General features: G+C 39.8%; 1 protein-coding gene across 2 annotated transcripts in view; it reads right to left on the minus strand.

The window, feature by feature from the left end:
- The window catches only part of POU6F2 (POU class 6 homeobox 2), a 313847-nt gene that overhangs the window by 7587 nt on the left and 283424 nt on the right, over positions 1-22836 (minus strand). For both annotated transcript variants that reach the window (XM_009462403.2, XM_087737877.1), the window contains exons 7-8: positions 17107-17313; positions 5814-5982 (exon numbers count right to left, since the gene is read on the minus strand). In XM_009462403.2, coding sequence (XP_009460678.2) covers positions 5814-5982; positions 17107-17313 — 376 coding nt within the window. The remainder of the gene's footprint in view (positions 1-5813; positions 5983-17106; positions 17314-22836) is intronic.

Consider the following 22836-nt stretch of genomic DNA (forward strand, 5'->3'; position numbering starts at 1 on the left):
AAATTGGATAAAAGAGGCAGGACAAAACATTGTTAATGGAAAATGGACTGGTGCTCAGGGGAAAGAAAGAAGAATAATTTGTTTGTGGGAGGCATTTTAATTTTATAGTAACAGATGACAGTAAAATGAATTTGGAAAGAAGAAAGGAACTTCATGGAGTCACAAGACTCAGAGCATGAGGGGAAACCAGTGATTTCCACAAAGAGAACATATGGTGGAAAAGTTAAAGAAACAAGAAGAGGGATGCATCTGAGAAGAGGAAAATGAAATGGAAAAAAAGGAGAAATAATGATGTAGAATTGAATGAAAACAAAGAAAAGAAAAGAGAACAGAGATAGGATGAGACAATATGAAGAAATCATACAGAAGGGACAGGAAGAGTAGAGATGAATCTTACAGTCCTTGCTCAGGCAGAGCTTCTTTTTAAATGTCCTTTCTTTGGAAACAACCATAATTCTTTTCTCTTTAGAAGAACTAGCACTTGTTGCTGGTGAGGAATGAAGGGGTGAGGATGAGATAAAAGGGAGAAGTTGTAAAGAATACAACAATCCAGGGGAAAAAAAAGGACAGGAACTAAAAAAAAAATAAAGGTAAATAAAAAAAAAGGCAAGGAAATGAACCTTTACTAAAATTAGGAAACACGTTAAAGAAAAAATGTAAAATCATAAAGAAAATATGACTAGAATGTGAAGTAAAAGGAATAAGAACACGGAACATGGAACACTAAAGTTATTAAAGCCCAATTCTGACCCCTTTCTCATAGTACTTTAGTAATTTCACTGATGTGAGGTGGTCTCTTGTAAAGAGAGTTACTCTCTTTACAGTAAGTGTGCAGAACCTTGCCCCAAATAATTATTTATTTACTGAAGTTATGGTTCTCTAAGCAATTTGATTAACAGAATAAGGTAGCTGAATATGCCTAGTTTTACATGAACTTTACTATATTTGGCAACAATTTCTGGAATATGGCAAATCTCTACTCTAGGGCCTCTGCTGGAGGACTGGACTGCAGCTTTGGAATGAATGAGGAAAAGGAAACAACAATATTTCTGCCTCAGGAGGGGTAAAGCAATCAAAGAGATGTTCAGGAGGCCACAAGTTGTTTCTTGCTGCCCTTGTGCCTATGGATTTCTTTCAGAACCACTGACCCGTTGCAGGCCTCATCCCACTAGAAGACTTTGAATGGACTTTGGCAGACACTAGATTGCACTGGTAGGCCTGTTACACAAAGCTCTGCTAGGCAGTGTGAGAGCTGAGACACTAAGAAGGCTTTGTTCAATTACGGGCCATAGGCTTGACAAAGCGGTGCTCCTGCCCTTCAGGGATCTGCACCCAGAAACTGAATGGATTCTGCAAAGGAGCAAACCAGGGATGACTTTCTATTTGTTTCCTGTGTGTGGGCACAGTTGTATGCAAATGGATTTTTAGTCACATGAAACAATTTCCAAATTCATGAAGATCAATTAAGACTGTTTGTCTAAAAGGGTGGTATTATCAAGGACAACAAAAAGCTGTAAAGGATCCTGTCTGCCTTTTTGTGTTTCATTACACAGGTGTCTTGATCTTTCTCTACTGAACTGAACATATTTTCTTCTTTCTTGTAGGCTCTTTCTACATTACTAGAAACCAGCAGGTAGCTCTCTTGTGCCCTGGAACATTGCCACTTATGTGCCAGCTCAAGCAGGCTTACGCATACAGTGTTAGCTCCAGTTTGTGGTTGGCTTGATGCTCTCAAGAATATGCTGGACAGCCATCAGGGATCATTGAGATGACTGTTTTACTTCTCACTGCATGATAACGCTATGTAAATGCCAGAAATGAGTTGATCTGCCCCTCACACTACTCAGTCTGTTGGTCTTGAATAGCTAGGGACTGGATGAAGCCTGAAACATAAATTTAGAACAATTAAAGAACTTTTTATTCATGTGTAATTTTTGTCATGGTCTTTTATAGGAGATTCCTATAAATACTCTCTCCCTTTGGAATGCTCTTAAGATCTGGGTCCCAGTGAATTAATTCCGAAGCACAATGCCTTCCTCAGTCTGATTGTATCAACAGTATTTTCTTTACTGTGAGATCCCCACTTGTTGATTTAATCGAGCTTTCTTCTGTTTTGAGCAAGGGAGAAGCACTCCAACTATCTTCTCTGTGCCATTCATTATCACAGGTAGGGTAAACTATGGCTAAGTTTGACTGGCATTTGCCATTATAGGACATATTTCAGATGAAACACATCTGAGAATGAGGCTAATAAAACATGTTGCTCTGCCCAGGATAAAAGAACTGTAATAACATCTTTTCTTTAAGAAGGTTCAGTTTCCCTAAAACTTGAGGCATGGCCTTGATAGGTGTCAGGGATATAGCGGTTACATCAGTAATGGGCTTCTTGCCATCCCAAGTAAAAATCTGTCTCAAACAAGTCTAAGCAGGTGAGCTTCCAATGTGGCCTATCTACTCAGTAGAGATTTGCCTCACTTCTGTGTGGAGTTTTCTTTAAGATTTTTTCTGTACTGAGGATGCTTGAGCCTAAGGCTGAAGTAGATGGAGAAGAACCCTCACTCCTATGGTTGTGGCTCTGGCCTGCTTTGGGCCAGGACAGCAGTAAAGACAGAGAGACTGACTCGCCTCTCTTCTTGGTGATCATTTTCCACACTCCTCTGATGGCTTCCAGGGAGGGTAGAAGTGGCATCTACATGATGTGGATGCAGAGGGGGTAAAAATTAACCTTGAGTCTGAAGAAAAAGAAATGATGGAAAGCAAAAAAACCCTGAAGACTACTAAGGAGCTAGGATTTTGAGTTTGGAGTGGAAGGAGAGAGGGCCTGACTGTGCAGAGAGTAGTAATCACTGTGGTAGAGGAAAGGAAACAGGGAAAAAGAGGCGGCGCTTGTGATAAAACAAGGTAGAGGAATACAGAAACTACCTAACAAAAAGGCTGGTAAAAGGGACACAAATATGGTCTGGGAACAGAGACTGACTGGGAGCTGGAGGGGTACTGAAATGGGAAGGGGAGTTGAGGAATGATGGACTGCGGGGAAAGGACTGCAGGGAGAAGGCAAGAGGAAAAAAAGCGTGGAGGCAAAGGGAGCGCAGATTGTGTGGAGAATGGCATGAGGAAGTAATGGGACTGGAACAGGACAAGTGGTGGAAGGAGTCAAGCCTGAGAGGAACAAGTAGAAAGTCTATGTTCGTTAGTGTATCTCTCCCTCTTCCCCAAATTGATATTCCTGTGCCTCATACTCGTCTGCTCTCATCCAAATCCATGAGCACAGCATGTGCCTTATTCCTTTTAGAGCAGGACCAACAAGATGGTAACACAACCTATCAGCCTCTCCATCCATTCAACTGACAGAAGATCTCATATTTCCAACTATGAATATAAGCATTATCTCACCATATGACTGACTGACATTACAATTCTGCTTTTGTAACAACCTTGAAATTTATCCAAGCAAAAAATGAAGCTAAAAGAACATCCTTACTTGGAGTTGTACAAATAAACACTCAGAAGCTACAAAATGCTGGCGTTACAGTATCCCACGACGCAGTGTAGCGTAGTCTTTGAGCCCCGGATTACCAGTTCTTTTTCCCCAGGCCCCTGCCTTGTCCAGTGCACAGGGCAAATTGTGCTTCATTATGGAGGAATGGATTGATGCATTGCCTTTTTACTTGTTCAGTGTGTGGCCCCAGACCTCTATTAAAGCTCTCCACCAAAGACATAGTTATTCATTTCCTCTTGAGCTCTTCTGTTTTTTTAAATCTTAATTTATTTTCTTGTGTTTCTACAAGATAAGGGTCTTCCCCTTCTCATTCACAGAGAAGTGGACAGATATTAAGGGAAAAAGCATTTTTCGGTACCCAGTCTAGGTCAAGTAGGAGATGATTTTTTAGACTGTGTCTTTAAATGGTTCTTTATACAGTTCCACAGTGAAAGTGCACTTAAAATTGTAACTGTGAGTACCAGGTTCTTCTGTAAATTAAAGTCCAGAGTCTCAAGCTGGATATTGAGGGAGCACTTGTGAAAAATCTGTTTTAAGTGACTTGCCTGCCGTTGCACTGGAATTACGTGGCAGATGGAAAGCTTCAGCTCCTCAGGCCTCTACTGCCTGAAGCAAGACCATCCTTCACTCTTCTACAGCTTCCTTACCTCAAATGTTACGCAAACTGGGGAACAGTTTAGTGAATCAGGTAGAGAACAAACCCTGGGACAACAGCCTGCCTGTTGCGTTAGTAATTCTGATGCATCCCTAGAACAATTCCATTGGGAATGCACTGAAAGAAGGATGAGAAAAAAATCACGATTGCGTGATTTTAATCACAATGTATATCTTTATCATAAAATACATGTTCTAAGAGGAATGGCATACAGTTGAACAAGCAACTATTTTTCTAGCATTGCCTAACTTTTGATGGATCTATCCTGTAAACTTAAAAGGGCTTCTTCCATGTTGCTTTTATTGTATAGTGCACTTATCCACACGGGGAAATTGACTGGAATAACTACTGTGGGGTAGAGTACCCCTCAGTAGTTATTCTGGAGTATTTTTTTAATAAGAATGTCCACAAGGGAGGCTATTCTGGACTAGCCATTGAAAAGTAACTTATACTGCACTAGATATTTTAGTCAATTTTCCCACATAGACAAGGGGTAACTCTATGTATTTTTAACATGAAGTCTCTTATTTGTCTTCTTCCTACAAGCTTGTCTACATGAGAAAATTTACTGACAGAGCAATAGCAGTATATTTATATCACTATAATTATATCTATATATTTTATGTACTTACAGCTACCAATGCGGTTATTTTTATTCCAGAATAAAAGTATTCACACTGGGAGTTATACCAGCATAATTTTACCACTATAGCTCTGCTAGTAATTTCCCCATGTAAACAATCTCTGAAATAATCTAACCAAGATTTTTTCACATCTTCCTTTGCATGACAGTTTCTCCAAGCCCTTCATAAGCTTGTATCAGTCATATATTTTACATTACCAATACAGTATGAGCTACAGTGGTTTTTTACTTGAAATATGTACATGGAGTATCTTTGAACAAGGTCATCCAATACACTCAGATTTTTGCAGATGTGCAAAAACTGGTAATGCTTCTTATGTATACTATTAAGATGTTTATTCTGCTAGGTAAAGACCAAAGTTAATGCTGATAAGGTAATAGCAAAAACTCTGAACTGTGTGATATGGAAGAAAGGGCTGTTCAGGAGATCAGCTGTTACAATCCTAACACTGTAACTCAGTTATTTCCTTGCAGCGTGCTTCTCTCTCCTCTCCCACGTGTTACGGTGCTTTCTTGTTTAAATTGTGCCAGCTTTTCCTGTCAAGAAATGTCTCTTGCTCTAGATTTGTGTAGTGCTAGGGTCTGTAAAACGGTTTGCTACACTAACCAAGCAAATAAACAGTAACGAACAAGCAAGCCTAACCAAAAGTAGGAGAATCTGGCTGCCCACCAAATTCTGAGCAATATAATTCATTATATTGACTGATTCAAAAACTCATTTGCAAAGAACATAAACTACATTTTAGTTAAAAGAATTGCCCTCATAAGGCAATTAATGGCTGCTACCATTTTTATGACCATTTTGAGCATCGATTACAATTTCTCAAAGTATGTTTACCTTAAGCCCCATCCATGACAGCACTTAGTAGTTCTTTACTGGTAAGAGTCACTCTACTTAGCCATATACAATCTACTATATGGAAAAAAAAAAAAGGAGGGAAAACAGATCAGGAAACTCAGCAGTGAGGAGGACAAACAGAGGGGAGAATTAAGGAGAGCCAGGGAGCAATACTTACTGCTGACTAACTGGCCAACACTCAAAGCTGAAGAGGAGGAGGATGAGGAGGAAGAAGAGGAAGCCTGACGCACTGGGCTTTGAGACATAGACGCTTGACTGTGAGCCAAATGCAGGAGATTGGGTTGTGAGGCTGCTTGTCCCACTTGCGTCTGGGAGGGCTGATGGAGCTATACGTTAAAATGTAAAAATAGGTATTTAGAAAATGAAGCAGTAATAGGAAACTTTCAGTGCACCATCTCACCCATCTACTTCTGGGAAACAAATCCCATAGGAGCATTAAACACCATGGACTTAGTTCAAGTGACAGAGTGTTACAGCAGGAGCAATCTGAGCTCCTTTGAATTCTGACTTTCCATTTTTTTCTCCATTTAATCAGATACTTAATCTAATTAGAAGCTAAATACTTGTTTGAAATGGGTGATAAGAGACCTATGACATTCCCAGCAGCATTCTGATTTAATAAATACAGGTCCTTACCTGTTTTCTGTCTCATGAAGTCAGACTTTTATTCCCTACATGGATTCTCATACAAATGAGCATTGTTTCAGAGAGGTCCTTTCGTACTGCAGGACCAGGGCCAAGAAGAGTGGAAATGGGGAACAGAAGATAAATTGGGGGAAAATCCCTTTCCTACAGAAAGGAATAATTTGTTTTATGACATTAGATCTAGCAAAGAAACCAAAATGTTTAAACCTTATTTCTCAATTGATAAATTGTCCTTGTCTAAAACACACAGGGAAACTTCTGAGCCCCATTCACATCAGGACTGTGTCAAGTAAGACATACCTAAAACATCTAGTGAGTACGGTAGGTGCAAATGATACACTGTGATACATGAATCTGGCTTTATAAATTTATTTTTACAAATTTTACAACGGTGTAGTCTTTGGTTGTTCACTAGGGGAAAGGAAAGAACCATTAATCCCTTCTGCCTATAATAAGCTTTCACATGGGGCTGAAAACTAGGAACATTCTCTGGTACTGATTTTTACATAAAACTCCCAGCAAATTCAAAGGGCAGTCTCTCTACAGAATGAAGGTACACAAGGGACCTTACAGTTTTGAATTGGCTTCTAGTAGTCCAGTACAGCCTTTTCAGAGCCTAATAATACAGTAATATAGTCCCGATATGCTCAGGTGACTGCTACTTATTATACCTTTATGTTGTTTCTTGATATTTATCAAAAAAGATTTGAAGAATGTACTAAAAGGCTTCACTTTTAAGTGATAGCTGTTATCTGCATTCTCAGAAAGAGGGAAAGATAAAGGCCTATTTGGTCTTGCTTGAAGTCAGTAATTTAAATCTATTTCCTGAATTCTAAGGAGTATGAGTTTTTCTCTTTTGATATTTAACTGAACAAATTACTTCAGAAAAGGAGCTGAATTCATTAGTAAAGCACAAATTATATATAATATGCTCCCAGAACACATAGAAATGACTGATGCTAAGTAGACAACAAATTGTATGGCATAGTAGATAAAGGTATCTGATCACATTCAAGATGACACTTTTCTGTGGAATACATATGAACAATTTTAATGACATTATTCATGTTATGCATCTGTTTAAGAATGGAAAAAATTACAACTCCTTTTTCTACCTCCCACATGGAATGATATGACACAAAATGAAGCAAGAAACTTTGAGTTACCCTTTAAAAAAAAAGTTATTTATCTGACCAGTTTTAGCCTATTTTGACTTCCCTGGGTATCAATAAACAAAAACATTTTATTATCTCGAGGAGTATTTTTGGACCAAGCACATTTTAAAAAAGAAAACTGACGCTGTATCAAAGGGATAATACTTGAGAAGCTGATTGAAAGGCTTCCAGATTTCAGACTCATGCAAGCACCAAGCATCTTTCAGAAAATTTCACTATGGGCTGGATTTTATCTATAGAAAGCTCCCAACCCAGAACGTCTACTTTTATAATACCTTCTCCTAGGGAAGCAGCCCACTAGGAGGGCTGGCCTCCTCTGAACGCTGCAGAAATGGACTGCCCGTCCATTACGCCCACATCACTCCAGACTGCAGCTTTTAGAAACAGGTGTTTGGGCTCTGGGTCTGTTGTCTGACTGGATCTTTGGCAAAACTAAAGATTTCAGCCCAGGCAAGTGAAGAAAAGTATCGTATTTAGATGAGCTAGGTGCTTTCGCGCTATCTGGAACACTCAAAGATGTTAGTGCTTATCTGCAAGGATGGAGGAGCAAATGTAGTAGCTATCTTTAAAACAAAAGATCTGCAAAATTATAGTCCAGTCAACTACACTTCAACCCGTGGAAAAGTGCTGAAGAAAATAATCAAACAATTTGTAAGCACCCGCAAGAAAACAAGGTAGCAACATGGATTGTTAGGAACAAACTGTGTCAAACCAATCTGATCTCCCTCTAAGACAGGGTAATTGGCCTTGTGGACAGGGAAAAAGCAGTAGGTGGTTTGACTTTACAAGTCTCTCGACACTCCCTCGTGTGACATTCTTTATAACCTAGGGAAACAGTTTAGATGAAATTGCTGCAGAATGAATGCAAAAGTAGTTAGAAAACAAAACTGAGAGGAGAGATATCTATCTGTGGAAACAGAAGTGTGTGTGGATGGTGCTTCACAGAACTCTGTCCTCATTCTGCACTACTTAATATTTTCCTAATGAACTGGATGATGGAGAAGAGAATATACTTATTAAATTTACAAGCCAATAACATGCTGGGAGGGACTTTTGATAGGTTGGAATACGGGATTAGGATTCAAAATGATCCTGTCAGTTTGAACATGCCACCAGCAATGCTGGGGTGCTGCACAAGTGAAGAAAAGGCAACTCCCATCCCAAGCTGCGTGAGCGGGAGCGATGTCTGCAGTGCACGTGAAGAATCTTCTCGTCTACTAAGCACTGGAAAGACCTCTGCGGGGGGGCACCGTGTCCACAGCTAGATGCCACACTTCAGAAAAAATCTGGACCAACTGGAGGAGAATAATTGAAGTGGCTGAAAGCCTGGGAGTTACCTGAGGCTTATGAAGACACCTGGAACAAACTGGTCACGTTCAATCTAAAGAAGGGAAGACTGAGTGGGATATGATGCCTGCCTCAAATACAGGCAGAGCTCATGAAAAGAGGAGAGAATGAGTGTCTCACATTTTATAGTGGAGAGAATGAGGCACAATAACCTGGAAGATTCAAATTAGATGCTGGGAAAAGCTGTCTAAGGTGGCCATGAAGCACTGGCGTGCATTGCTGGGGGAACCTGTGGAGCTCCTGTGAGAGCACTTAGGAGCAAATAAGACAAATACTGGAATAGGTACTCTGCCTGAGAACAACAGAGCGGACTGGATAATCTCTGCAACCTTGACCTTCCAGCCTTAATTTTTTATGATTACATGCTATTTCCCATCAGTATTTCTCAGGGAGAAATAACGATCATGTAAGACACAGATGGCAAATCCAACATTTTCCAGCCATACTACACATATAGTCGCTGAACAGTTCAACTGCTGAGCATGGACACAATAAATCTGAAGCTTCCAGGAAGCACCAGAATGGGAGGGCATTCTGCATTCTCCAGTTGTGCATGCAAAGCGTGCACACAGCCACAGCATGCTGGCAAGTCTAGCAAATGTTTGATTCTCTGCACATGTATTGCACAATGCATTTGCAAATGTGTTTTTGAAATAACTGGGATACCCAGAAGCTTGGCAGTTTTCTTGTCAGACATCCAGAAATCTTTGGAAAAATGTAAGAAATTCTCAAAATTTAGCTGGGCAAAAAGGGATATGCCTAGCGAAGTCTGGATGTACAATGACTTTAGGTGTAATAGCAGTATATAAGGGATATTTACAGATTGTTTGTTTCTAACTCACTGCTTGTGAGGGAAAAGGGAGCAATGGGGTCAGAGAAGCTGAAGAGTCACCTTAAGGCCTGACCAGGGACTGAGGGAGGATTCCATCTTTACCTCCCTACATAATTTCCAGCACACCCCCTGTTTTACAGACATGACGGTTAAGCTGTAAATGTCCTGCTTAAAGAACAATGATAGTTATCTATGTCATGAAATTGCATTAAAATACTCTCTCTCTTTTCATCCACTATAATTTCCACTCCAGAAATAGCCTTAAGGAGAGGCTACGATTAGATTATGAATTAGATTCTAGATGACAGAATCAATTTGAACTTGCAATAGCTGACTTTTCCCAATTTTGGACACGTACATATGATATGAATTATATTTATGACTGTTGTGCATTTTCCATCCAAAGACAGAAGGAGGCACAGAAATTACAGAAGCAGTTGCTCTAAGTGCCATTCGGTGTAGGTGGATATAGTAGACACGCCGAGAATGATGACTGTATGCAACACTGATTGGTATCTGGCAGGAATATATGTATGCACACTACAGCTAGAGAAATAAGATGAATATGAGAAGCATAAAGTGCAGCATAATACTTTATAAGGATAAACTGAAAAATGCAAAGGGCCTGATTCTTATTTCTTTTACATCAGTTTTACATGCTGCTGTCAACAGTGAAGGTAGTATTGATTGATAATTGCAGAGGCGAAGAATGAATTAGGTCTGTAAGACTAAATTTTATTCTTAAATTATGTATGTAGGATATCCCTACACCTGGGATGGTTGACTGGAGTCCTGTATTAAGGTCTTCTTATGAGATCAGGGATGTTGCTACCTGCATCCAGAAAGTTACATGATAGTGATAGAGTAACAACGTATTTTGCATAAGCCAAGGAAGGAGAAAGAACCTAAGTGGAAATAAAGGACAAACTTTTGGGAGAATATTGCCCTGTATCATAACAGAACTGCTACTGGTTTTACAGAGAGTCTGGACAAAAAGCAAGGGCAAAATACGGCCCTAATGGAAGGGAGAGGAAAGTAATGGGTTTAAATTGCAGTAAGGGAGGCTAGGGTCAGGCATCAGGAAGACCTTTCTAATGCTAAGGAGAGTGGCCTGGGTTGCGTAGGGATGTCAGGGAACCTCCATCACTGAAGGTTTTTAAGAACAGGTTAGACAAACATCTGTCAAGAATGATACAGGGACAGTTGATCCTGCCTAGGGGGAGGGGATGGACTGCCTGACCTCTTCAGGTCCTTTCCAGTCCTATTTTTCTATGATTCAGTGAAAAGGAAATCCGAGAGATGAGGAAACACAACAAATTAGAGAAGACAGAGGTGAAAAAGACAAGTATAACAAAAAGGGCAGAAGAGACGAAACTAAGAGGAGTGGCACAAAGAGCAAGAAATACATTTTAAACAATCCAGTTTATGATACAAATAAAGATTTTCAGTTTTTTCTGATGTCAGGTAGCTCTTCCTGGGAAATACAGACATTAGCTCTAGTAAAGACTAAAGTCCATGGAAGGTGCTGAAAAATAAATGCCTTGATATAAAAAGACATTCCCAAACACTTTGAAATGCCACAATAATGCCTTGCAGAAGTAGTAGTTTAAGTGTTTCATGCTTCCATTTTTCCTGTAAACGGAGTTCTCTGATGCGTTTACATTTCCTAAAATGTGCCATACATTTGTTTTTGAGAAAGAGTGGTGGTGTGCTGTGGCTACTGCATGATTTGAGAGCACCATGGCAGAGGAAGTCTGTCTTCAAACCTACTCATACTGCATGACCAGACACGGGGCTTCAAAAACATTTTCTTAAATCTTCTAGCAAATGGAGAGAATAAGTTATTACGCATATACACAAGCTTCATGCCAAATCACTTTCACAGTCAACTCTGCCAGAATGTTCCCACTGTGGCCCAAATACTGTACCCCATTACCGTAATTTAGCTTACTCAACTAAATTCAAGTAAGTGAATAGATGAATCTGAATATAAAATCTATTTGATGCTTAATAAATATCTTCTCTCTCAGTATAGTGTAATATAGTATAGTCTATATAGTATAAAGGGCCTCTATGCACACTGCTTAGACTGACAGAATAGGTACATTTGGAAACTAGCATTAAAAAGCTCTTTGGGTTCATGCAGGTTGTGCACGTACTCAGCTCAAAATGAAGACTACAGCAAAGAAGTGCTGGTGTGCTGCGGACATAACTGGGGGTAGGACTTTGACAGCATCTGCTGAAGTTCTTTCAAAGCCTTTCTGTGGGATCAGAACTACATTCAAAGTACACGCTGTAATTGAAGGTCTCTGTGCTCGCTAAATGAGGTTGAGGACACAGCCAGACTTCTGTAGAAGATACAATTTTATATGCAAATCAGGTGCACCAGTCATCTTTCTGACCCCCATCAGAAATGATATAATGTCAATATTACAGTAACAGACTTAAATGTGTAGGTAAGTGCATAATTCAAAGGTAACAGTAACAGTGAACAGTGCTTTACTCTATGCCTCAGTTCCTTAGAATGACACAGGTAGCGTAGTGATATCTTCCTATTCCCAATGGTGTGGTGCAGTTATATTGACTTTTTTGAGATATCCTATTCCTACAAGTGCAGATGCCACAAACAAAACTGGTCAGGAGGAGACGTAAGTTACAAGTCAAGTGTTCATGCTGTGGAAAGGAAAATCTGATGTAGTCACTTGTACTAGTAAATAGTCTGGTAATCTTTCAAAAATCTAGTAGTTTTATCCATGGATGAAATGGAATTATGCAATGCTGATGGTAAAGGAAAAGAGAAAGAAGAGAGAAAAATTGTCACCTTCATCACTGAAAGTCATACGAAAAGCAAAAGAGAAACAAAGTTGGATTGAGACAACACGGTTTAGTGGCTATATTCAAACACAGAAAAAGAAGAGTGCATTTCTCATAAAGCAAGACGTCATCAAAGCAATAAGAGCATCGCAGGGAGAAAATGATTGAGAGCTGGTTAGATTTTAATGGGAGAGGAAAACAGGGGATTGCATGGAGCTGTGACAATGAGATGGTAGGGTGTATGTGGTAGGTTGAGACCGCAGAAAGAAAACACCGGGCATGAAATTTGGAAAGCTGATGTACAAGAATGACCACATACCCATCTGAGAGCTGTCTATGTCTTTTCGACAGTTTATCTGGAGCATGATAGCCAATGCCAATGAAGATGGGGAACCGACTATGTAAGAAAATGCTACCTAGTAGCTCGTTTTATTGTGTTAGAGTTGGCAGAAGCCCAAAGCTGGTAGTGCTATAAGACACGATGAAATATGAAAAGTTCTGGCAGGCAGTGTAGACAAAACAAGGCTGAAGACAACTGGGAGTACAGGCCTGATTTAATGAATCTAGTATGTAGAAGGAAAGAGCCAGACAACAGCAAGAAGGGAACCTGATGATGAGTTACACTGGAGAACAATATAATGTGTAGAAGTTGCTTCTGTGTGCTGTGGGCAAGCAAATAGTTATGAAACCACCAATTACTAGGAAAGCTGGTTAAGGAATTCATAAACAAGACTGTGTTTTGAACCCCAGTGATCACTGGCAGCTGGATTCTTCTTACCTAATTTCACTCCTTTAAGAATTAATTGTCTATCCTGAAACAGCTACCCTAACTCCCTCTCATGTCAGTGGAGACAACAGATACCTTAAGATACCTATTAGAGATTCAACCTATCTAAAAATTATTCTATTTTGACAGCTTGAGTTGCCCCTTGAAGATGCATATGTCTCCTTGTCGATGTCTCTCTGTCTCTACAGGAAATCTAGTTAACTAGCTTCCACCAGATACCTAACTGCTCTGTGACTAAGTTAAGCAAGGTGAATCCTTTCCTATATTTCACAGGACTCCAATTCATGGTTCAAGTTCTTCTGTCAGTTGCGTTGGTGTTAACAAGTGTTGTTAAAGATATGAAAGAACACCTTAAAACAAGATTTTCAAATCTAATAGCAAATGACAATGCTAACAAGTTGTTAAAACAAGCTCATCTGTTCTTGAAAAAAAATGTGCACTTAGACATACAACCTGGATTTTGACGAAATCCCTCCTGAGAGGCATGGAGGAAGTGCAGAAGTTAAGGTTACAAGATACCCTTCTATTATGAGATATAAACAGCTTAAAAAAGCAAGAAACATAAAATTAGGGAATAAATTGTCCTTTTTCAAGAAAGGAGACTACAAGTAGAGATTAAAGGATTTCTACCAAAATTTTTTGAATGGTTTTAGCAAGCAGCAAGAAAAGATGGTGAACAATGGTTGAATCAGCAGGAGGAACACGTGAATCTTATGTTACTACAGAATACCACAAACAACTTATGGATCCTGTTTACAACATGCCGAGGAGCATTATGAAAGACGAAATACAGAGTAGATAGGTGCAAAATGATTCACATTAAAGGGAACCATTTTAGTGACTCACATGGTAACAATCAGGGAAGCAAAGATGTATCATGGTGGATACCTCTGCTTATTGAAAAACCTTCTCAATGAGCAGAGATAGTTAGAAGAAAGCAGGATGTTAGGCTGTATTGAGATAAAGACAGAAAATAATGCTGAAAATATTATAATGTTATTATGTAGAACAGTGACGCATCCTCACTGTGATCATGGCATTCAGTTCTGATCACAAAATCTCAAAGAGATTAGTGTGGAAATTGAAATGGTTAGGAGATGGGCAGTAAAAATTATTAAAGGCAAAGAAAAACTTGTTTATGAACAGAGATAAAAAGGACACAGGCTACAACAGGAGTACGAACAGCTGCCCGCTTTAGAAAGCCATTACAATTTCTAGGAGAATTCTCGGTGTGGGCATAGATGCTGGTGCTTAGATTAGCAAAACCTTGGAAAACAGTGAAAACACTGAAGCTTTAACTACTCAGTGTAATTTAAAGAGGAACAATCCCTACTGAGGGTAGTTTAAAGAACATAAATCAGAAACACCTATTTATTCTTAAAAACAAGAGGAATAGGATTACAATGGAATTGCTTGTGTACATTAAAAAGCAAGCTATTTACAACACAGAAAAAGAAGCACTGCTTTACACTACACATAAGTAATCTATGAATTCATTTCCATGAGGAGACATTGAGGTTTTGGTCTGTCAAGTTTGAGAAAGTTGTATGAATAAATAACACATGTAGTCTACCTAAGTAAAGCTGACTAAAAACAATATCAGAGGCATTTAAGTCTTCAGTCTTCAGGCAAAAAGTAAGCACTAGCACACATTACTTAGCAACTGAAACAGGCTACACAGGTTCAATTATTGTGACTCAGCTAACAAGCAGCAGCTTACTATCATCGCTTGCAATCACCTCTCTTTCTCCTGCAGTACTTAGTTTCCAAGGAAGTGACAAGTTGAAAGTTAAACTAGGATCATCTGCAACTGGAACATTTTACTACATTATTTATTTCCTCATTTATTTCTCCATGACATTCTCAAAACTTTTCCCAAGCCTGTCTTGTACTTTTCTTTTCCCCTTCTGAAGCTTCTTTTATCAAGTTACAAGACACCAAATGCCGTGTGACAACATTTTCAAAAATATTTTGAATTCCTGCTGAACCCTCTCAGTCTGAGCACTCAGTTCTTCTGAAAACAAGGTTTTTAAACTTACGACTAAATATGCTATCATTAGCCAAACACTACAGTTTGGCTAAGTCTTTACCCAGGCAATAAGATAAATTCAGGATCTCCTTATACTTTGGGTAATTCTAGTTACTTTTCAAATGGTATGGTAGTTTGTGTAGTGCTAGCTCAATTGCTTTTGACTGTCCATCAGCATTATTCCCATGAGGAATCTGGCTCTCATACCTCTTTTCTGCTCCCACTGAAATCAATGGCAAAATTTCCTGTGACTTCCTTCAGTAAAAGCAGAAGAGCCAGTAGAGGGAGCACAAATACACAGAAATAATTTTCTGTGGTTCCTATAAAAATGATAATGTGTACTATTTTTTCATATTATTTGCACTACATTTTTTTCCCCCCTGATCAAAAATACTGTCTTGATCAGGCCCCTACAGATGTAGGTAAGGAGGCTCTGTGTTGTTTGGTGGCCCCTCCTGCAGTCCCTGGGACCTCAGGACTCTGTGCAAGAGGCACAGGCTGGACCCTGCGAAACTGATCTTGGCAAAATGATGTTTTCTACCTACATAGCACTGCTGGGCAGACCAGCACAATATGGGGCACATCTTTGGCTCTCGGACATAACTAGAGCTCTGCTGACTGACGATCTCTGCCAGCTGATAGTGGCACATGAGCAGACAGGTTGGGGGAAGCGGTACAATACAGCACGATACGGCTAAACAGTGACTTTCTACCTTGAACCACTCCTAATTCAGCAAGCTGCAGCCTTCAGCAGAAGTTGGTCCCTTTACGTGAGCCTGGTGCCACTAGCTGTGCAGAGAAAGGTCATACCTCTGTCCCCTCTCTGCCCGCTGATACTACTGGCAGACATTGCCTGGAAGAGGTTGCTTTGCTGTATGTAACCACTTGGATGTGAAACATTTTCAAAACAACCCAAAAAGTCACCTTAGAGATCCATTGGCTCTCTACTTATAAATTTGGGGGGAAAAAAAAAAAAAAATCATCAATTTGGAGTTCAGGGGGCCCTGGGTTTCTCAGAAACATATAAATGGCTGCTACCTGCGACTGGAGGTGTAGACAGGACTAGCACACCAAGCACTATGAATGCTAAGCCAAACATTTAAGTGACACTTTTATAAGTATCTTTTTGGTAATCACATTTGATGTCTTTCATCCTCAATTTCCTCTCCTTCAGAGAAAATGGTGGCACTACAATTCTTTGCTCTACAGATGTAGACAAAACTAATGAATTTTTCTCTAGAGTACAATAAAAAGAACTACAGAAATCTTTTTGGACCTCGGTGAACTTGCCACACCCATCCTGAAGTCTGAACTACCTGGTACCTTACACTGAATAATAATTTCCCTAAAAATACTTTGTCTATGCAAATATGCACAATCATATCTGATTTTCCAGTGAAGAAGACTAATGAGTTTTTATATTTTTCTTTGTTTTCTCTGCACGTTCCAAAACATTTCAAACCCCAGTCTACCAGGTGACCACTAACCAAGGAACTGAACTTTATAGGCCAGATGGGCCTCTCCTGTCTCATATTCCTACTGCACTTTCGCTGCAAAAAATTTCTCAGTTGGCCCTATATTGACCTTTAAAAGAAAAAAAATAACAACTGGATAACCCCTAAATAAATTATATAATATGACATTATATTATAACTGTATATATAGTATGCACTAATATACTATGTATGATAGAATTCATCTTTTGTTATAAAAAAATAATAAAGAAGTGGGAGTTTTTAGAAAGGCCATGAGCGAGTCCATGAGGAGTTGAAGATTTCTGCACATCTGTTTTGATAATCGTTCAGGCTACAGACACTTTACCTGCTGGCCTGGTTTGAGCGGCGATAGCGTTATTCCCTGGGTATTGATCACTGGGAGTATCTGGTTGCCGATGACGGTAGCGATGATCTGACCCTGGGCGTTGGTCAGTAACTGTGGAGTTATCGGCTGCACCTGAAGTCCCTGAGCTCCACCTGCCGCCTGGCTGGAGGGGACTGGATTAGGCATCAGTGGGATTGTTCCAATAATCTGGAGAAAATGACATAGAAAGGGAAAATGCACATATGCCGCATATACTTGCCACACATAATTACTTGTTTTATGCGTGTTAAATCAAACTTAGGTGAAATAAGCACAAAGAGACAGATATGACAGTCTGAGGGTAAGAAACAAGAATTCCTTTACTGAGTTGATGAGGACTTTCAAACTCATTTGTCTCATCACATATCACCTGTACGTTTTACCAGGGTCCACTCATCCCCAACATATCTGCTGAGGCTGAGAGTGTATGAAAAAAAATGCTGGGCCACGCTCTGGCCCCTGGATGATGCTTTGTTCCCACCTCTCATTTGAACACAGAGTGAAATAGATGCCAATATCAGTCTGTTTGTCTTGCTTTCTACAACTCATCCGTACAACGTTATTAACTGTGAACTGAGGTGCTTATGTAGTTTTCCTTGATTTACTGATACCTAGTACTCTAGATGACCACCTATTCCTCCCATGCGATCTCAGGGAGGAACAGAGAGATAGTGGTGCCTTTCAGGACGTGGCTTATTAAGATACGTTCATAAAAATGCAGCTGCTTTTGGATGACAACTAAGTAGTACAACACAACGGGAGGGCTGCTGTTAGATAAAACATTTTAGCTAACATTTCTGGGGCAAGTACTTGCAGAAGGAGACATGTGTGACATCTCAGATTTGAGAATACAGTGATTTCCTAAAATGTGAATGTGCCTGTAAAACTAATACTAGGATGGGATGTCAAACAGATACAGTAAGAAAACTTGTCAGTCAATAAGCTGCTAGGTTGAAGAAAGTTACAGTGTTGGAAGACTCTTTATACAAGTATTAGAGCATCTGAAACAAACTTCTGATTAAACTTGTGAATCAAACCAGATTTTTTTTTTCCCAAGCAACAGCAAATGAAGCTAGAGTCATAGGTTTATCACAGGAAAAGTAAAAAAAAAAAAAAAAAAAAGGCAAAACACATCTCTCTCTCCTTCACCATGTCTCCTCTGACTTTCTCTATCACAGCCCCCCAGAAAACATCTATCCCATTGTAAGGCTCCCAGTCTTCCCTCTCCAGAAGCCTTGCTTCCTCCTCTTTATCCTCAACATCCACCACACTGCATGTCCTTGTGGTCCCCCACCAGCATGATCCCAGTTACCCTGTGTCCCTTATCACATACATTGACTAGTGTAGACCTACTTGGTTGCTGAGAAATAGGGTGGATTATGGCTGAGTTTTCCCTCTTTTTCCTCAGTGGGGATAGTGATAGGGCAGCTTTCCTCAGTCTATCTCCTGATTCTCATTCCATTTAGGAGCTTAATCATCTTTTTAGATCTCTTTATTTCTGATAAATTTTGTTGAAATTGGTCAGCTGTTTCAAAGCCATTAGGTAGGTATGGAGAGATAGATGGATGGAAAGAGGGAGAGAAGGATAGACAACACTAGTCACAAGACTAGTTTCCTCATGAAAACAGGCTAAAGTGTTTCTAATGAAACTTGAAGGCAAATTTGTCTCCAAAACAAGCATATAAAATTCCTATTGATTTCAAAAATTAATTTATATTACATCAATGGGAAGTGTACAATACAGTGTAAAACTAGCTCTAAAATAACTGTTTAGTGAAAACATCAGTGGCTTTGTGGACAGATCACTAAGTTACTTTCTGAGAGTGCAAAACTAGAGCAACAACTCTGAATCTCTTGCTAACGATATAAAAAGGATATATGTATGAACTGTGTTACGAAGAATAGCAGGGATCTGTGAAGACTTCTGCATATTTAACCCACCAGAGGTGATACTCAACAACCCCAGAAAATCCATCCTCAGGAAAGCATCATGCAATGATATCCAGGCATAGCTGGAGGGGCATGAGGCTCTCGTCAGAGGGTCACCCTCTTCCTTCCATTATTAGACTGAGATATGACTCAATCAAGTGACAGCATCCTAATGAGTGACTGCTCCTTCTGCAGTCACAGCCCGATGGTGTGCCTCTAGGTAGGCTCAACTGTGAAGTACAACGTGACAACTTAAACCAACTCCTTGAGTGAAAAGAGTGCACTTGGTCAGCTACGGCAGCTCAGCTAACAAGTGGTAAGCGCTGAAGTCATCATCAATTTCCCAAACTTGCCCAGTTAGAAGTTTGGGTGGGAAGACCAGAGAACCACAAAGAAAAGCAGAACAGCTCTCCTGTGGGAGGACCTGGTAAAATGGCAAGCCCACCTACTAAGCTGTATTGTAAGAGATGCATATATCAAAACTGTTCAAAACACTGTAAAGATATAATCTAAATTCTCCTTAATGCATTCCTAAAAGGTAGACAGATCAATAAAGATTACTACCCCCATTTTACAGAGCATGAAAGTGAAGTGCAATGGAGCAGATTCAGGCAGAGGCTGTGATTTGGAGAGTTAGCCTTCTAAGCTGGAACTGCCTGCCAGTTTCTCTCTGCAGCTCACAGTACTTTTATATTTTTTTTTTAAGGTGTCCCTAGCTGAACTGCAGCTGCTTTACTGTTCATGTGAGAAGATGGCTGTTCACTGAGGAGGGAGGCATTTATTTACATCATTACCAGATTTCAGAATGTTTTCTAAAATCTGACTTTCGGCATGAATTACATATAACTTCCATGCAGTGCAACATGTAAATTTCTCCCAGTTTTTGGTGACCTAAAATATTTATGGGTCACAAATATATTCTTTCGCTTTTAACGTATCTCACCAAACACAAGGAATAATCCTTCTTAATTTTATCAGCAGAAACATAGCAAAGTCCTCTCTTTCCTTTGCCAAGGATGCGACCTTGGAGTGTCATTACTCCAATGTAACTTTAACTATCAAGGTCCTAATCCCAGCAAAGCAAAAAATGCTGCGCTGGTGTTATCAGTAATAGAAATGTTTGCATTCACATTTAAAATGCATTTCTTGGACTGCAGTTGGATGTTTTATAGAATGACAGTGCTGAAGTGGACAGTTTGTAAGGTCAGAAGCAGAAGGCTATCTATATGTATTAATGTGTGTCACACACCATTCTGTACATGGCATGCTGTACATGCACACAGCCAGAAACGGAGCAGGGAAAACATACGGATGGGAGAGGTGTTCCAGAAGGACAAATGAACAAATGCCCTCGAGGGCATTCCTGTGGGAGCCAAGGGTAAATCTAAATAGGAAACAGTTTTCCCACTTTGTGAAACTCACCGAGATTTCAAGATTTTTTTTCCATTTTATACCAAAACAAAGTAAAATCTTGTCTGGTTGAAAACATGATGTCCACCTGTCTCTAGTTAACCAACAGGGCTATTGTTTATGGCATGCATCTTTGATATGGCTAGACCCAGATTCAAGTTTCCCCTTTCAAGTTCCCCCTTCTCCAAGTACTCTTTCCCAAATATCCTAACAGCTCCCTGATTCACACCGCATGGCTTTGTATGAATAAGTAAATATTCACTAGGGAGGAGTCCTGAAACTGGATCCCCTCCTCAAGCCCTGTGTGACTGTCCTGATGCTGGGCCAGATCCCTCTTCCTCTAATTTTGTTGACAAAGTCCATCCTGGGCCTTGCCAATCTGTCCTGTTAAAGTATCATAAAAGCTGGCACTTTATGAAGACAATTTAAATTTTCTGAAGGAATGAAATAAGACCATGCCACGGGCTTGAGCCGCTGGTGTGCCACAGTACAGACTATGTAATTGCCAGTGAACTCCCTAGTGGGGAGGCATTGGTCCTTTCTAGCAACTGCTGTTATTGCAGACTATATTCAAGGAAGCTCACGAATAGCATGTGACAGGGACTTATCCCGCAAGATGCTTACAGAATCACACAATCACAGAATGGTTTGGGTTGGAAGGGACCTTTTAAAGATCATCTAGCCCCCCTGCCATGGGCAGGGACACCTTTCGCTAGATCAGGTTGCTTAAAGACTCGTCCAACCTGACCTTGAACGCTTCCAGGGATGGGGCATCCACAACTTCTCCGAGACATAGCAGAGGAGGCTTCTTACTCTGTCAATGTTTGGACTCAAATTCATAAACAATCCCAGCTGCCCAACATGTTCTTGAGAAAATAAACACATCCCTAAAAGTCCTCATGCTACAAGAATACAATTTTTAAAGTTTGGGGTTTTTTTACACTATGCATATGATTTTCACAATTCCTTTTATACCTCATACTACTGAAAGCAAGCACTAAGCGTTCACAGAGGACTTTCAAAACAGGTGTTGTATGCAAAACAACAAACAGACAGTTCTGAAAGTCCAAGGGTTAACTCAAGGGACCCCCTTGTCAATGCTCCATAACCTCAAAGGGAGTCAGGCACAGTAATCTGCAGAGCACTGTTGATTAAAATAAATTACACCTGGTTATATCTGTCTGAGGTACAGGTTACAGATACAGGCACAAAATGTAGTGCAGATGTGACACTGGAAATCCTACCAAGATATTTAATGTAAATTCAGATCTCAGCTTTTTTACAGAGCCAAGGCTTTGGGCCACCTCTAATTAAAACACCAAGACTGTAATTCGGGCCCTGTTCACGCGACGGAGTTTTGCCAGAAGCCTTGGTGGAGTCAGATTTTCACTGCAAATATTCAGTGAGATTCTTTCTTTTTTGTTTATGGATTAATAGATAGAGCAATTGCATCCTGAGATGCTCAGAGAGCAGGTTTTACCGATGTTAATTTAGTTTTTTATGCTTCCCAATTTTAATTAAACTTTAAGAATCAATTATTTGTTTATAACTGCAAAGGAAATTCAGGGTGATCTTTAGGAATATCTGAAAATTCTCCACTGATTCATCTGTTAGTGTCGTTTTAGCATCCTAGGATTTCAAGATATCTGAGATCAGGCCTCTCAAGTCCTACAACCTCAATCTGCCATTGCCAAGACAACTTCCATGATTAAGTGTTATTCATATGAAATAAAGTTGTAAGGCTTGGCTTGCATCTGAAATTAATTTGTTGATCTGCTCCTACATACCATCTGTGGGCTCAGCGGTCTTTGCTTACATAGTCCTGTAAACTGTAAATTCATCTGCACTGAAAGAATAAGCACACATTAAAATGAAGGTAAAATCCCAAGGTATGGAGCTGACCATGGAGGGAAAAAAACCTCAAATCCTCAGAATACCAACAAATATCTGTGAGTGTTACCCCCGATGGCAGGGTAATGTCCTAGCACTGACACACTGAAGTGCTAGTCACTACTCTGCCGTTACACAGATTTTGGTCCCTTGCCTTGCTCAGTCAAGATTTCTTCTTAGAAATGAAATAAAAACGTCTGATCCTTTAAAAATGATCCCTTAAACAACTGATCCTTAAGAAAGAATAACACACACACGCACACACAAATCTATTCTTACCCTTTTTTGACTGACAACAGATCTTCATGTTTAATTGCCTTTGTGAATTACTTGGCTGTAACTCACAGGCTGAAACTGCAGGTAGAAACTGAGCAACTGCTCAGAACTTCTAGGGGTAAATGTCTAATTGTAGCCCCATTTGTGCTGCAGATATAAAACCAGATTTTGCATAACTGTATGAGG

This window comes from Nipponia nippon, unplaced genomic scaffold (genome assembly GCF_047370975.1).
Source record: "Nipponia nippon isolate SJK-2023a ecotype South Korea unplaced genomic scaffold, ASM4737097v1 scaffold_1, whole genome shotgun sequence".
Taxonomy (NCBI): Eukaryota; Metazoa; Chordata; class Aves; order Pelecaniformes; family Threskiornithidae; genus Nipponia; species Nipponia nippon.